At 56.1% G+C, this 16,097-nt stretch overlaps 1 protein-coding gene across 2 annotated transcripts in view; it reads left to right on the top strand.

Moving 5' to 3' along the window:
- Positions 1-15,057, top strand: part of NCKAP5L (NCK associated protein 5 like) — a 30,449-nt gene extending 15,392 nt beyond the window's left edge. The window contains exons 2-13 of one of the 2 annotated variants that reach the window (XM_036253067.1): positions 1,231-1,291; positions 2,369-2,497; positions 3,239-3,307; positions 3,426-3,464; positions 4,202-4,321; positions 7,497-7,610; positions 8,549-11,169; positions 12,508-12,667; positions 12,914-12,995; positions 13,311-13,619; positions 13,697-13,839; positions 14,182-15,057. In XM_036253067.1, the coding sequence (XP_036108960.1) occupies positions 2,375-2,497; positions 3,239-3,307; positions 3,426-3,464; positions 4,202-4,321; positions 7,497-7,610; positions 8,549-11,169; positions 12,508-12,667; positions 12,914-12,995; positions 13,311-13,619; positions 13,697-13,839; positions 14,182-14,397 (3,996 nt within the window). In that variant the 5' untranslated portion in view covers positions 1,231-1,291; positions 2,369-2,374 and the 3' untranslated portion in view covers positions 14,398-15,057. Of the gene's footprint in view, positions 1-1,230; positions 1,292-2,338; positions 2,498-3,238; positions 3,308-3,425; positions 3,465-4,201; positions 4,322-7,496; positions 7,611-8,548; positions 11,170-12,507; positions 12,668-12,913; positions 12,996-13,310; positions 13,620-13,696; positions 13,840-14,181 lie in introns of both variants that reach the window. The other variant, XM_036253066.1, reaches the window with a different exon arrangement.
- The last annotated feature ends 1,040 nt before the right edge of the window (positions 15,058-16,097 follow it).

The following is a 16,097-nucleotide window of genomic DNA, read 5'->3' as shown; positions in this document are numbered from 1 at the left end:
TAGATTGTGGTAGAGTGTTAAAAGTAAATATTACACAGTTTTTCTTCTAGCTTTTAGGAGACCCCCTTCCCACTGTTGTCACACACTCAGGAAGAAGCTTTCTCCCGTTTGCTGTTACCCCTCTTTCTATTGTGTCAGGCAGAGAAGAGTGAAGGCTTGGCTGGCTTTGGGGCTGGAGAGGGGCAGCCCCCTGAGGGCAGGGCAGATTGGGCAACACTCTCAGACCTTCAGCTGAGAGTGACCACCCCAGGCTGAGGATCCTGTGACTCAGGGTCCGCCTACCTGGGAGTAGACTGGAAGTTGGGAGATATAGCAGCAGACTCCATTGCAGGACTCTGCACTGTACCTGCATCCAGATGTGATAATACAAAAAGCTTCCGTGCACCACACTTAACATGCATGACCTCGCTTCATCCTCCAACAACCCTTTCTGCATAGTATTCTTATCCCGGTTATAAGTGAAGGAATAGATCTTGTAGAGCCAGGATTTTAACCCAGATCTGTTGGGAGCCCTGGGGCTATATAGAGCTTACTGACTGTAAGGAGCTTACAGTACAGTTTGTGTACAGAGAGTCTGTGTGGATGTGGGGTGAAGTCCAGGCCTGTCCAGTGTGCTTTGTGAACCAGCCATATGACTTGGGCCATATCTTTTGCCTCCAGAGCCTGCTCCCTACCCAGGTGTATTCCCCTTACAAGGTTGATAGGAGAATCAAATGAGATGATGCATGAGAAAGTGCCAACACAGGATACTTCAGTGTATGCAAGTATAACTTCCTGTTCCTTGGTTTCATCTCAAATACAGGTGTTGATAAAGCACTTAACTTTTTTTGTGGTGAGGAGGATTAAAGAAGACATACGTGGGTTGTGGAAGGGCCGTAAAGCACTGTGATACTGTTCATTTCCTTCTGGTATCTGAGTAATTTCTGACTGAGAGCTGGGACCTTTGCACTGGCTCTTCCTCTAACCAGAATGCTTTATCCATCCCAGGATTTCATCTGGACATCATTCAGGTCTCTGCCTAACTGTCGCCTCTCAGTGCCTTACCAGGACCCAGCATATATTCCTTGGTTTATCTGTGTAGTGTCTGCCTCCTCCAATAGAATGGAAGCTTCCTAAAGGCAGGGCTTTCGCTGGCTTGTTAATCCATGTGGCCCAGCACCTGGCAGACAGCAAAAGCCCAATAAATGCTTGTGAAATGGATGGCTGACATCTCCCTCTGTTTCTCCACAGGCAAGGTGACCATTCTGGCTATTGGAGTGAGTGTGCCAGCCTGGCTGAGGGGCAGAGACAGGTGAGGGGCTCTGGGGCCTGCAGTGCTGGTGATGGGGGCTGGAGGGGGAAGGCTGGGGTGGGAGAGGTACCCCTGGTGCCCCACCGTAGAGGACGGAGGAGAGAGCATTCAGGTACCTGGTTGACGAGTTGTTGTGGTGCTCCCTTCCTTGGTCCAAAGGTGCTAAGCTCCTTTTGTGGGGGCTTCCATGGGGCAGGGAGGCAAGTAGTCGGTTGTGGACCGGAGCCTCCACCCTTTTACATTAGGAAGGGTTTCATGTCTACTGGAAATTTCCACAATATTTGTGCAGAAGAAGGAAATGAGCGCTTCCTTTGGCAGAGAAATTGAAACTCAAATGGAAGGTGAAGCCTAGTCAGTACAGCCAGTAACCATGGCAACAGTGTGCCGGGGTAGGAGATCACACACAGTTCAGGTCAGAAGCCTGGCTGGGTTGTGTTCAGGCAGTGACAGACTAGCCTGCCTAGTGAGCAGTCCATCTCTTAACACACCAGGTGTCCCACCAGGAAGTGTACGCCTGGGCAGTGAAGTGAACACTGTCCCTGCCCTCATGGAATTGACAGTCTGTGGGGGACAGTTACAGATCCTGACTGCACTTGGATTGGGAGCCCTGAACAATGAACAGGAAGGAGCTGGCCAAATGGAAAGGTGGGGAAAGGGTTGAGCTGCAGAGGACCCGTGTGCACCAAGAGTCTGGTCTGCTGGGCCTCTTGGGAGCAGGGATCCTTGGAGACATGCAGGCCACCTTCCAGTGTCCCCTGGAGGGTGCAGTTGGAGGCCAGTCTCAGCAGAGAATTCAGGTTTCTCAGCTCCTGGCCAGAGTCTGCGTGACCTGTGATAGGGTGAGTACAGTTATAGGGGTTTATAAAGCAATGGTTTTTGTTCTTAAGATGGGAAGAGTCTTTGTGCCATAATCAGGAGAGACTTAGTCTGACTCTGAGTTGTTACATTGTCCATGGCACATCGGTCACACTGAGCCAAACTCTGAGAATACTGACAAGTTTTGTCTTTGTCCTCCCCCACTCGCCTCCTCCTTGGGCCCTGGAGTAGCCTGCCTGGCCTTCTCACACTTGTTCCCAGGACCTGATGTCAGAGGTCATGGACCAGCTGGCTGGGAGTCCTGAAAACCCGAGGCCAGAAGACAGTGGTGATGGCAGCATGGAGCCGGGTGCCTGCCAGGAGCTCCTGCACAGATTGCGGGAGCTGGAGGTGGGGTATGGGGCAGGGTGGGGGCATCAGAGCTGTTTCCACTGAGCTTGGTATGGGTGTTTTTGGGTATGGAAGCCCTTCCTCTCAACCCCCTTTGCCAGGCTGGAGCAGAGCTCCTGTGAGAAGCCCTCTCCCTGCTCTTAGCTATCTGGGCTAGGTGCCAGCTCAGGGACAAGAGGCATGCACAGGGCAAGGCTGTCCTAACCCCAAAAGGGCTCCCCTCTTTACACTACTTCTCTCCTACGTTCATGCCCTTACTGGCGCTAGGAAAGGGGTGGTCACAGAGGCCTAGGGAACAGGGTAGATGACCTGGCACTCGGGTTGAGGGGCAAGGACATGGATCCTTAAACTAAGGCCCTTCATCACATTCTCAGGACCCTGCCCTCCTCCTTCCAGCCTTCTCTGCCCTCTCCCCAGGGAAATAAGAGTTACTCTTGGCACCTCCCACATGAAGTCCACCTGGGCCACTTTCCCCAGCCCCTCCAGCCTCACTGACTGAGGTTGAGGTTTACAGAAAACCGGACATCTGAGTTTCTGCTGAGCCAAACCAGCCAGGGCTGAGTTTTGCCTTCTTAACGCCCTTGGCCCATCTCTTTAGGCCTCCCCATGGCAGTGTCCAGCCAGAACATCCCCATGGGCAGGGCTGTAGTTAGTAGACTCCTTACCTCCCCTTCCCAAAAGGAATTTTCTCTGAGGGAAGAATGATCCCATAGCCTCCTTTTTGCCCTCTTCCTCCTGCAGGCAGAGAACTCAGCACTTGCCCAGGCCAACGAAAACCAGCGGGAGACCTATGAGCGCTGTCTGGACGAGGTCTGTGGGGTCTGCAGTGTGACTGATGCTGGGGAGAGGGTTGGGAGAGCATAGCTTGTCTCCTCCAGACAAAGTCTGGGTCAGCTAACAGCTCTGCCTTGGGGCTTTCTGTCCCCAGGTTGCCAACCATGTGGTACAGGCACTGCTGAACCAAAAGGTAAGTATATTCTCACCCCCAAATTTAGCCTCCCTGGATACCAGAAGAGGCCCTTCCTGGGGACCCCTGAGCCTTCTCAGCTAAGCCTTTGATAAGGGCTAGAGGAGGGGGCTTAGTGGAAATGTCCTATTGGCCTAGTGGTACCCCCCCTCCCCACACCCCACCACCTGTCCCCTGCCCCCCACTTCATCACCTCAGTCAGGTCTGTACTATTCTACCTGGAGGCAGGGGTGGGATAGGTGAGGCCAGATCTCTGAGTTTTGGTAACTTTGATTTGTGCTTGAATCCTTCCCTTATCCTGGCCTCAGCTGGTTTCTCCAGGTTGGAATGTCCCTGAAAGCAGTGTTGATATCGTGAGCACTGGGTGGCATCTAATACAGACTCGAGTACTCTGGATAACTTCTTGACATACGGTCCACTCTGAGCCCTAGGTTTTCCTCTACCCTGTATGGACCCTTCTTTGATGTGCGGTTTCTAAGAGGCAGGGGGTGGCTCCAGGATCGGGGAAGGTGCCGAAGGAAATGGGATTTACCTCCCACCTGGTTAACCTTAGAGAATTTACCATCCCCTGAAGATTCAATAGCTACAGGCATAGGTAGGCTCAGTCCCTCACAGGAGGCGGTTGCAGAAGGGCATGCCCAGGAGGAGTGCCCACTGCTCTGATGGAAGGGACTGTGCATTCTGTTCTACCCCTCCCCGCATCATCTCCTTTTCCTCTGCCTCCTGGGTGGTGGCAGGACCTTCGGGAGGAGTGCATCAAGCTGAAGAAGAGGGTGTTTGACCTCGAACGGCAGAACCAGATGCTGAGCTCCCTGTTTCAGCAGAAACTCCAACTCACGGCAGGCTCCCTCCCTCAGGTGAGCATAAGCCATTCTTCCTTCATCATCTCTCAGTTTCCTGCCTCCCCAGCCCCATCATGATCACCACCCTCTTTTTTCCCCAAACACCTACAGAAGCAGGCTGTCCATCCAGGGAAGGTCCACCTAGCCTGATAGAGCTGAGCCTTAGGTGGGGTGAAAACTCCCTGAGTCCCTTCAAGCTGGGCTGTCCCCCACCTTCAGGTGCTCCCCTCCCAGCTGGATGGGATGAGATCCCTTCTTGTTGACAGAGAAGATTCTTGCTCTCACCCTGTGTGGGGAGATGGGTGGAGGCTGAAAATGTAATTATTTCATGCTCTCAAGGGGCCCCCTTGGCCACTGCATTGCCTCTTCTTGGCCAGGGGCAGGGGTGGGACTGGTGGAAGGCACTCAGGGCTTGGTGTTACACAGAGGTCAGGAAAGGCGCTTGCCCACATAGCTCTGCGTGTGCACACATTGCACACAGGGCGGGGCACAAGCAGGTTTACAGTTGTGAGTACACAAAGCAAGCATTTATTCTTCTATTATTATCAATTAGTTATTGTATTATTTTCCATACAAACAACTATAAACCTACTTTTGTCCCACCCTGTATGCTCACCCACTGACTCAGGCATGGCTGCAGACCCTGGTTCCTGCTTCTAGCCCTGACACCTGCCTTCCCTGGGAGAAGCAGGAGCCTACTAGGAGCGAATCCTGTGCTCGTTTGGAGTAACTCTGTCAGAAAGACTCAAGGATGGGGTGAGACATGGGGCTGGGAGGATAAGGAGCAGCTCCAGGTGCCAGGTGAACAGCAGGTTCTGAAGTCAGCTGGAGCACCCCTCACCCCAGCTCTGACCTTGACGAGAAGAGAAGCACCTTCTGTGTGTGTGTCTGTCATACAAATCAGGCAGTTCTTGGCTCCCAGACCCTGGGCAGGATGCCATGCCCTCAACTCCCTGGGAAGCCTGACCCTTGGCAGAGAAAGCCTGTCGTCACCAAGGCCTTTCTAGAGCCCCTCCCTGTCCACCAGGATGGTACAGAGCTGGGTGAGTCAGCGACAGGGACAGCAGCTCCCCTGCCCTGGGTCTCGCCTGCTACAGGGTTCACCCTGGATTTCCTACAGGTCTAACCACACTGGCCGATCTCACCCCATCCATACCCTTCTCAGTAACTGGTGATAAAAGAGGTGTAGGTCATCCTTAAATCATTTAATTTTTACTTAAATGAATTCTGGGATTTGAATTTGGGATTTTTCGATGAATTTTGGGATTTGGGCAATAGATTTATCTCCCCCAGAGGTAACATGACATCATGGAAAGAGCATGAACCATAGCCTCAGATAAACTTGGGTTGGTTCCCTAACTTAGCTAATTCTTAGCTGTTTGGCCTTGGGCAAATTATATAATTTTATAAATCACAGTTTTTCCTTATAGATAGGGATAAGAATACCTATATTGCAGGTTGTAGTGAGGATTAAATGAGATAATATATAGTGCTTGGTCCATAGTAATAGTTAATATTCAGCAGCAACTATTTATCATAATTAATGTTATTCCCAAGTTGTATTTTGCTAGGATGAAAGCTCCATGGAGGAAATGCTAATTAAGCTCTTATCGTGAGCAGTGCCTTTGCCAACACATAGGGGACTGGACAGGGCTGTGGCCTGTGCAGAGTGCTGACCCTGAGGCTGGGGTTGCGGAAGCTGGTCAGGTCTGCAGGCAGCAAGAGAGTGAAGTGGAGTGTGACGGTGTTGTCCAAGCGCCAGAGGGGAGAGAGGCCACCAGAGGCAGGCTTGGGAGGGCTCCCCTACTGAGGTGACTGTGGACCTAGGCCTTCATGGATGGGAGATTTTAAAAAAGTGAAGGCCCGGCCCATGTGGCTCAGTAGGTTGAGCGTCATCCCATGGACTGAGAGGTCTCGGTTCAATTCCTGGTCAGGGCACATGCCCAAGTTGCAGGCTTGATCCCCAATAGGGGGCATGCAGGAGGCAACCAATCGATGTTTCTATCTAGCTCTCTCTCTCTAAAAAAAAATTTTTTAAGTGAAGTAGGACCCTGCCCAGCATGGCTCAGTGGTTGGAGTGTTGGCCCACACACCGAAGGGTTCGATTCTCAGTCAAGGGCACATACCTGGGTTGCAGGTTTGATCCCCGGCCCCAGTCGGGGTGTGTAGAAGAGGCAACCAGTCAAGAGTGGAGTAAGGGTTAGAGAAAAGGGATTCCCTGTAGAAGGAAAAGCAGGGAAGCTTAGGGAACAGCAAGTTGTTCAGCAAAGCTGGATCAAAGGGTGTGTGAGGGAGTAGTGAGTGAGACAGAGCTGGAGACCACATCAGGGAAGACCAGTCAGGCCGGGCCTGGAATGCTGGGCAGGCATAGGAGGCTTTGAGCACAAAGATGCTTTAGGAAAAAAAGAAAAAGATGCTTTAGGCTGCCTTGTACATCGGAGGTTGAAAAGCCACCCAGGTCAGATAGACTGAAATGCTGAGCAGCATCCAGCCAGAGGTGTGAGGATCTGGGCTGAAGGAGCAGCTGCAGGTGGCCAGAGGAGAAAGAGATGCTGCAGAGACAAGGTTTAAAAGCTACGGAGAATGAGAGACAAGGAGGAATTAAAGTTGACTGGTAGCCAGTTGAAATGCCTCAGTGAAAGAAGTGACATTCTCAGAGGCTGAGAGAAAAGTGACCATGATTAAATACTACTTCTGTAATCCTCAGAGTACAAGTTTCATGAGACCAGTTAGGGGAGACAGAAGTGATAACTCCCACCATCACTTTTCTGAGACCCAGTAATAAGTGCCTCTTTCCTTAGTCTCAGCCTATGGTGCTGGGCTCACAGATAGTCAGAAGGAGAAGGCAGTGCTGCTCGCTCTCTAATCGGGAGGAGGCCCTGAAGAAAAGCAGAGCAGTCCTGGAGCTGCAGTGGCACCTAGGGTAGACCTGCCACTTGGAGAGCCCACCCCCTCTCCACAGCCCGTGGGCCAGTCTCGCCTTTCTGCCACCTGGGTGTGCACTTCTCCCTTCTCCCTGGGCCTTGCTCTCCCAAGGCCAGGTGGTGGGGACAGTGGTGAGAGCGTTCCTTGGATCAGGAGATGTCCCTGAAGGAGCAACTTTTTTCTGCCCCATGATGGGAAGGCCTAGTTCACGAGGAAGTAGGGACCTGGGACAGAGCACCTGTGCTAACTCTGCCTCTCCCTGCAGATCCCACTCACCCCACTCCAGCCACCATCCGAGCCACCAGCCTCTCCCTCCCTGAGTTCCACCGAGGGACCAGCCACCTCGCTGCCTCTGGGGCGCTGTGCTGGGCAGAGAGAGGTAGGAGGGCTGGGCACCATGAGCTGTGGCTCCTCTGGCTATGGGCTTGGTAGTTGCCTCCATTGCTGTTTCCTAATGAGTCCCAGGGGAAGGGTTGCATCCTGGTGCACAGATTCCTGTCCAGGCTGCATATGGGCCCTCAGTTATCACCTCATACCAAGACAAACACTGGCCTTGCAAGCCATGTGTTAGTACTGCAGTAAGAGTCATAGCTTCCTCTGTACCAGGCCCTGTGCTGAACACCTAGATCTCATCCGTCTTATTTTATGAGGTTAAACATAATTAGCATCCATTTTACAGATGATACAATGAAGCTTAGAGATTCAATAACTTGTGAAAGGCATATAACTAGTTAAGTAATAGATCTGGTACTTGAACCTACACAGTCCGGTTCCGTAGTTAACCACTATATCAGACTGGACTGGACACACGAAGGGGCTGGGCGAAAGCTGGGAAGGGCTTGCATTAGAGTCGTTCCCAATAGCCTTCTCCATAGAGACCAGGTCAGCAGGACACTGTCTGACCTAAAAGGACCTGGGCTTACTGCAGTGACTGACCGAGGACTTGGCCACATCACTGTTCTCTCTGGAGCCTGAAGTGAACAGGCCTCCCTCCCCTGGGGCAGCATAGCTGTCAGGGTTGTAGGCGCCCGGCCCTGCTGACCCAAACAGCAGTGGAAAGTGGCGGGAAATCAAGGGTGGGAAACCAGGGAGGGAAGTGTGGTGTCCACCCAACCCGTTCATGCCAGGAACAAGAGTTGGACTGACCAGGGCTCAGTGGCCGCTGAGGAAGATGAGCCACCACATCCCAGGAGCTGTCTGTTCTTTTTGGGGATATAGACAAAACCAGGCCAGCCCTGTTCCTGCCATACTCAGTTATATGCAGCTCAAACCCTGGGTCCGCACGTGGTCTCCTCCTCATGCCATTTCTCCCCCAAGGTGTGTTGGGAGCAGCAGCTACGGCCAGGAGGCCCGGGACCCCCAGCCACACCGCCCCCAGCGCTGGATGCCCTATCCCCATTCCTTCGAAAGAAAGCCCAGATCCTGGAGGTGCTGAGAGCCCTCGAAGAGACTGACCCTTTGCTTCTCTGCTCACCTGCCACCTCCTGGCGGCCTCCAAGTGAGGGTCCCGGCTCCCCAGAGCCCATCAACGGCGAGCTGTGTGGCCCACCCCAGCCTGAACCCTCACCCTGGGCCCCCTACCTGCTACTAGGTCCTGGTAGCCTGCTACACTGGGAGCGCCTCTTGGGGAACCCTGGGGAGGAAGAGGGTACTAGGCGGCCCTGGGGCCCTAGTAGGGGCTCCCCCCAAGCCCAAGGTGCCATCTCTGGCCCACCCTGTGCCCCAGGCAGCAGCTCCTCTTCTTCTTCTGATGAGGCAGGTGACCCCAATGAGGCACTCAGCCCTGACACCCTGCTTGGGACCCTGGCCCACAAACAGTTGAACCTAGGTCAGCTCCTTGAGGACACAGAGTCTTACCTACAGGCCTTTCTGGCTGGGGCTGCAGGCCCATTCAGCGGGAACCACCCAGGTCCTGGGCAGCTGTCCTCCCCAGACCAGGGACCCCCACAATTATCCAAGTCCAAAGGCCTCCCCAAGTCAGCTTGGAGTGGGGCTGCCCCAGGGGCTCACAGGCCAGGCTTCGGTGCTACCTCAGAGAGCAAGGAGCCCCTCCCCTTCCTCAGCATGTTCATTGGTGCGGGGGATGCCCCCCTGGGCTCGCGCCCTGGCCACCCTCACTCCTCATCTCAGGTGAAAAGCAAGCTCCAAATTGTCTCCCCTTCTCCTGGGGAAACCCAGGGACCCCTTCTGCCCTCTCCAGCCAGAGGTCTCAAGTTCCTAAAGCTGCCTCCAGCCTCGGAGAAGGTCCCCAGCCCAGGAGGCCCCCAGCTCAGCCCTCAGTTCCCCCGGAATTCCCGAATCCCCTGCCGGAACAGTGGCTCAGATGGCAGCCCCTCTCCACTGCTGGCCCGAAAAGGCCTGGGTGGGGGCGAGCTGTCCCCAGAAGGGTCACAGGGGCTGCCCACCAGCCCTTCCCCCTGCTCCACAACCCCAGACTCTGCACAGCTCCGACCTCCCCAGCCAGCCTTGCCCACTACGCCGTCCCCTGGATCAGTGGTATCTCCCTGCTACGAGAACATCCTGGACCTTTCCCGGAGCACCTTCAGGGGACCTTCTCCAGAGCCACCTCCATCCCCATTGCAGGTGTCCCCCTACCCACAACTAACTCTGGAGGTGCACCAGGCCCCTGAGGTCCTCAGAAGCCCTGGAGCCCCCCTTAGCCCTTGCCTCCCAGAATCCTGCCCCTATGGGAGCCTCCAGGAGAAAAGTTTGGACAAGGCAGGCTTGGAGTCTCCCCATCCTGGCCGCAGGACCCCAGGCAGCTCTGCCAAGAAGCCCAACCAGGGGGCAGGACGACGACCTGGAGATCCTGGCTACACACCTCTGCGGGACAGATTGGCAGCCCTGGGGAAACCGAAGACTGGCCCTGAGGGGCCTCAGGGCCCAGAGAAAAATGGAGTGCCAGCCAGGCCTGGCACTGAGAAGGCGCGGGGCGTGGGGAGGTCAGCGGAGAGTAATGGAGACATGGCACTCCCCATCCCCAGGCCCCCTGAGCAGCCAGAAGTCAAGGGGGCCCTGCGGGGGGCAGTGGCCTTGGGCACAAGCAGCCTGAAGCAGCAGGAACCTGGGCTCCTGGGGGACCCCGGAGCCCGAGTCTACTCCTCCCACTCCATGGGGGCTCGGATGGACCTGGAACCTGTCTCACCAAGGAGCTGCCTCACCAAAGTGGAACTGGCCAAGAGCCGGCTGGCAGGGGCCCTGTGCCCCCAGGTACCCCGCACCCCTGCCAAAGTGCCAACCTCAGCCCCCGGCCTGGGCAAACCCAATAAGAGCCCCCACGGCAGCCCGACAAAGCTACCTTCCAAGTCACCTACCAAGGTGGTGCCCCGACCTGTGGCCCCACCAGCCACCAAGGAGCCCCCCAAGCCTGACAAGGGGAAGGGCCCACCTTGGACAGACTGTGGCAGCACCACAGCTGAGCCCACACCCTCAGCACCTGGCCCTACTGACCCAAACCAGGGCCCTGAGGGGCGTGCCCCACACTCGGCCATTGAGGAGAAAGTGATGAAGGGCATTGAGGAGAATGTACTGCGGCTCCAGGGCCAGGAGCGGGCACCAGGCACCGAGGCCAAGCACCGCAACACTAGCAGCATCGCCAGCTGGTTTGGCCTGAAAAAGAGCAAGCTTCCTGCACTGAACCGCCGCACAGAGGCCACCAAGAGCAAGGAAGGGGCCAGCGGGGGCTCCCCACTCCGGAAGGAGGTCAAGGTGGAATCCCGGAAGCTGGAGGCAGAGAGCCTCAACATCTCCAAGCTGATGGCTAAGGCAGAGGATTTACGCCGGGCTTTGGAGGAGGAGAAGGCCTACCTGAGCAGCAGAGCCCGGCCACAGCCCGGGGGACCAGCACCAGGGCCCAGTGCAGGGCTGGGGCAGGTCCAGGGCCAGCTGGCTGGCATGTACCAGGGAGCAGACACCTTCATGCAGCAGCTCCTCAACAGGTGAGGGCAGGGACCCCTCAGCAGGTACTTGGTGACTGGGAGCACTTGTTTCTCCATGGGCACCAGAGACTGGGTGGAACTTCCTGGCCTGGGAGCTTGGGTTTCGCAGAGGTCAAACAAAATGCAGCCAATGTATCTGGAGATTAGTGGCCTGACCAAGAGGAAAAATGGGGGATTTGTTCTCCAGCTCCTCACCTCTCTGGCTCTCTGACATCAGACTTACTGAGGCCCAGTTTCTCATTTGGGAATAGGGAACAGCCACGCTTTCCTGGATCAGGTCGTCTGTGGTGTCGGATGGGGCAGCTAAGGGCCTGCACGTAGCAGTCAAGGGCATGCTGGTTCCTAAGCATGGCCTGATGAAGGCTTGCTCTGGCCCTGGCCAGTTTGGCTCAGCAGTTAAAGAGTGTTGGCCCGCAGACCAATGAGTTGCGGGTTCAATTCCGGTCAAGGGCATGTACCTTGGTTGTGATTTGTCCCCGGCCCTGGTTGGTCCTGTGGGAGGCAACCAGTTGATGTGTATCATGTCGATGTCTCTCTCTCCCTCTCTCCCCTTCTTCCCCTCGCCCTCCTTGCCCTCCTTCTCTTCCCCCACCCCACCCTGTCTGAAAAAAAATGAAAAAATGTCCTCAGGTGAGGTTAAAAAAAAAAAAGGGTGTTTTGCTCTGGAGGTTTCCCATCCTATAGGACAAGGGGGACATGGGAGCGTCTCCTTCCCATCTTGCCCTTTGGCATTTGCCACACCCAGCAGTGGGAGCTGTCCTTATTTTAATTTTAGTTTTTGTTAATCCATACCTGAGGATATTTTGTCCATTGATTTTTAGAGAGAGTGGAATGGAGGGAGGGCAGGGGAGAGAGAGACACATCAATTGGTTGCCTCCCGCACACCCACTGGTCAGGGCGGGAGCTGTGGTTTAGAGAAGGGGTCACCTGATCTTGGGGTTACTCTTGTCTGGGCCAGGTTAAGGCAGAATGTCCGCAGGGCTTGGGGACCCGGGTAAGGTGTGATTTGGACAGCCAGTACGCTCTCATATTCAGCTGGGGCAGGCAGCACGTATTGTGAGTACCAAGATGTGGCGGTCTGCCATCTACCTGCTGATATTGTCAGGTGGTCTCTAGACTTGACTGGATAACTTTGGGAGAGTTGTCCCATCTTCCCTGCCTTCAATATTCCTCTGGGGTTTTCCCTAGGGTCTATGCCTATTCCCAATGTTAAAAGGGGTTGCTAGGGGCAACCACCAGGGATATGTCCTCTCCTCCAGGGACAGAAGGGTTGCCTCACTGGGCCCACACCATAGGTGGGAGCAAAGCCTCCCTCATCGCCCACACTGCTGCCCCTAGGGTGGATGGCAAGGAGCTGCCACACAAGAGCTGGAGGGAGCCCAAACCTGAGTATGGTGATTTCCAGCCAGTGTCCTCTGACCCCAAGAACCCCTGGCCAGCCTGTGGGCCCCGAAATGGCCTGGTGGGCCCTCTTCAAAGCTGCGGAAAACCGGGGAAGGTAAGTGCTTGGGGCAGGGGCTGGTCTCTTGGTCCTGCCAGACCTCTTACCCTTGGAGAGCTCCCCTCCCTGAGGTCTGGAAGCAGCTGGATGCACTTCTGGTTGGGGGTAAGTAGGGGAAGGTCCTCCTGAAGGCTGGCAGGCTTGGAGCACTCTCGGGACCGTTCTCCAGGGGTCCATGATGAGGTTTGGAGAGGGGTTTGGGGTAGGGGAGGATTGGGCTCAGAAGTCTCCTATTTCCCACAGTCAAGCAGCGAGCCAGGGAGACGGGAAGAGATGCCCTCAGAGGACAGCCTGACTGAGCCAGTGCCCACCTCACACTTCACAGGTCAGCAGGGTCAAGGGCCAAGGATGGAACTTTACTCCTCCTGCAGATGCCAGGCTCTGAGTGCCATCTTGGTGCCAATCACCAAGTGGGCATTGGGGCTGCATAGCAATATATCACTTCCTGCCCTCGGAGCACCTGCCACCCTCCCCAAGCCTAGGGGAGGTGGGGTAAGGGTAGGGTAGGCAGGGACAACTGAGCCTCTTGGGCCTGGCAGGGCCCAGACCAGGAGCCTGGGTTGGGGCAGGAAGCTAGAAGAAGCAGAGTGGATGAACCACTTGCAGCCTCACATGCGTGACTTACCCTCCCCTCCCCCAGCCTGTGGCTCCTTGACTCGAACTCTGGACAGTGGCATTGGGACCTTCCCGCCCCCTGACCATGGCAGCAGTGGGACCCCCAGCAAGAATCCTCCCAAAACCAAGCCACCACGGCTGGAGCCCCCACCTGGGGGACCCCCAGCTCGGCCACCACCCCTTACCAAAGTCCCCCGCCGTGCCCACACACTGGAGCGTGAGGTGCCAGGCATAGAGGAGCTGCTGGTGAGCGGGCGGCACCCTAGCATGCCAGCCTTCCCGGCACTGCTCACCGCTGCTCCAGGCCGCCGGGGCCATCAGCCCTGTTCTGACGGTGAGTGTCTGCGCAGGTGGGTGGGCTGCCCCTGGGACTCCCCCACCACCACTTACCTTCCCCTTGTCACTTCATAGATCCCTGTGAAGACCCAGCACCTCCTCCTCCTGTCCAGCTGGCCAAAAACTGGACCTTCCCCAACGCCAGGGCAGCTGGTAGCTCTGCTGACCCTTTCCTGTGCCCACCCCGACAACTGGAGGGGCTGCCCAGGACCCCCATGGTGAGCATGGCTGAAGAGGAAAGGGAATAGGACTGGAGGGCAAGGGAATCGGGGGAGACCAGTTTTCCTGGTGAGGTACAGCCCTGTCCTGGAGAAGGATTGAGCAGCCCACCCACCTCCCTTCTTACACCCCTCTTGTGGGAAGGGTTTCCCTCCCTCCACAGAACCTTGGTAGGACTGTGCTCAGTCATGCCTCCAGCCTGCTTCCTCTGAGTGTGCCCCACCTTGGCCCTACAGTGGGCCCCATCTGTAGAGCCCTATCCCGAGGGCAGAGCCCAAGGCCATTCAGGCAGGGCCCGGAGGTGAGAAGAGATTCCTACTGAGCTTCCCTTCCTTTCCCAGGTCCTGCCTGTGGACCGAAAGCGGAGCCTGGAGCCCAGTCGCCCAGCCTCTACAACGCCCCAGGGCCCAGCATTTGGGGGTAGCCGCACCCCCAGCACATCAGACATGGGTGAGGAAGGCAGAGTGGCCAGTGGGGGCCCCCCAGGTCTGGAGACCTCCGAGTCTCTCAGCGACTCGCTTTACGACTCGCTGTCCTCCTGTGGGAGTCAGGGCTGAGGAGCGGCGCCGCAGCCCTGCAGACCACAGGAGGGACAGCTCTCTTCAGGCCCTGCCCCGTGGGGCCACTGGGCTCCTCCCTGAAGGGAACAAGGAGGCAGATGGATAAGAAGGTGAAGGGGGTCCCTGGCACACCCCACTGCCCACCGCTGCTGTGGAGAAGATGACCACTCTCAGCTCAGGGAGAGACCCCACCTCTGGTCCCTCCTCACCCAGAGTAAGGCTCTTCCTTTGAGGGACTGGGTTTCCAAGCCGCTGTGTCCCAGCCCTGGCTCCTACTTCAGGCCGAGCCGTCTTGTGGTGCTGGGCTTCCTGCCCGCCAGCTGTGCCATCTCCACCCAACTGGCTGCTCCCTGTCCCGAACCCCATGGGGCCGCCAGGGGCCCAAGCTGGTGGAGTTTGCGGCGAGGGGTCAAGTTGCCTTCTCTCTCATCTGCCCTGGTCCTCCTTGCTGTCTGGATGGTGCTGCCCTCCCCTGCCCCATGTCTTTGGGGTCCATTTGTCTGTCTTTTTTGTTGTTTTTTTATATTAAAGCGCCTGGCCTACTCCCCACTCCCCACCCCATCCCGCACTGCGGTTAATTTATCTGTCGTTATAAACGCGGCTGCTCTGCTTCCAGCCTCTGCTTCTGCGATATCCCTAATAAAACGTGGAGGCCCCTCCATGTCTTTGACTCGGCTTGTTCTGTGGGAGGACTCAGATGGACACGTGGGTGGAGACAGAGCACCAGGGTGAGAGGGTGAAGGGGTGAGGGTGAGACTCTTCCCAGTTGCCCTTAGGAATAACCCCCCTACCAGGGGAGCTGGCTAGGGTAACCTGGAAGGTAACGGAGGATTGGGCGATTGGGGTCTGCTTAGGCCTAGAATGGTGCCCAGGTTGGGAGATCCCCTGGCCCAAGGTGTGGGCAGGGCAGAAGGCAGGCTGCCCCTGGAGAGGGTAGCCATGGGCATGCATTTTAACCCCTGTACATGTCAGGTGGGGTAGGACCTGCGAACTCTGAGCTTCAGGGGCTGAAGGGTAAGCAGAGCTAAGTGTTTGTAGCTTCCTCTTGCCATGAAAGGAGGCACAACTAGATCTCACACTGTTGCCAACTCTAATTGCTCCTCAGATCTTGGGCTTTCCCCAGATCATGCCCCTCTTCTACCTCATTTCAACTAGCAGTTCCCCTGGCTCTCAAATTCTCACTATAGGAAGGAGAGGCCAGGCATGAAGGAGAGGCTTTGCAGAAGGATGTAGACATCCCAGGAGTTACTTCAGACTCCACATAGCATAAGGACAGGGGATGGTTGTGGCCCTCCAGCCCTTGGATGTCCTGTTGGGTATGAAGCTGGGCAGTGATCCAAAGGTGAACCAGGTGGCAACCAGCTCATCTTCTGTTGGCCAGCCTCCTGCCCACCTGGGTTGCAGGTGCAGGATGACCCTTCCAGAGCACCTGCCTGACATAGTCTATACTTGCTGCCTCTCTCTGGCCTCCCTCAGCTTGAAACCACCTGGGCAGTGTGCACGCTCAGTACCCCAGGCCTCATGGCTGGGACTCTAGACGGTTCATCGTGGGCATGGGGGCCCTGGAGTAGACACGTGGTATATTGACATCACAGGCTTGTTGCATCAAGGTCAGGGGTAGTGCTGGGCACATTCACAACTCAGTTATTTGTGAACACTGTCTTAGGCTCTGACCAACCCAAGGAAGACGGAGTGAG

The sequence above is a fragment of the Molossus molossus genome, unplaced genomic scaffold (assembly GCF_014108415.1).
Source record: "Molossus molossus isolate mMolMol1 unplaced genomic scaffold, mMolMol1.p scaffold_m16_p_10, whole genome shotgun sequence".
NCBI classification, from domain to species: domain Eukaryota; kingdom Metazoa; phylum Chordata; class Mammalia; order Chiroptera; family Molossidae; genus Molossus; species Molossus molossus.
The sequence above is the reverse complement of the archived record's forward strand: the minus strand, read 5'-3'. Positions and strand labels throughout refer to the sequence as shown.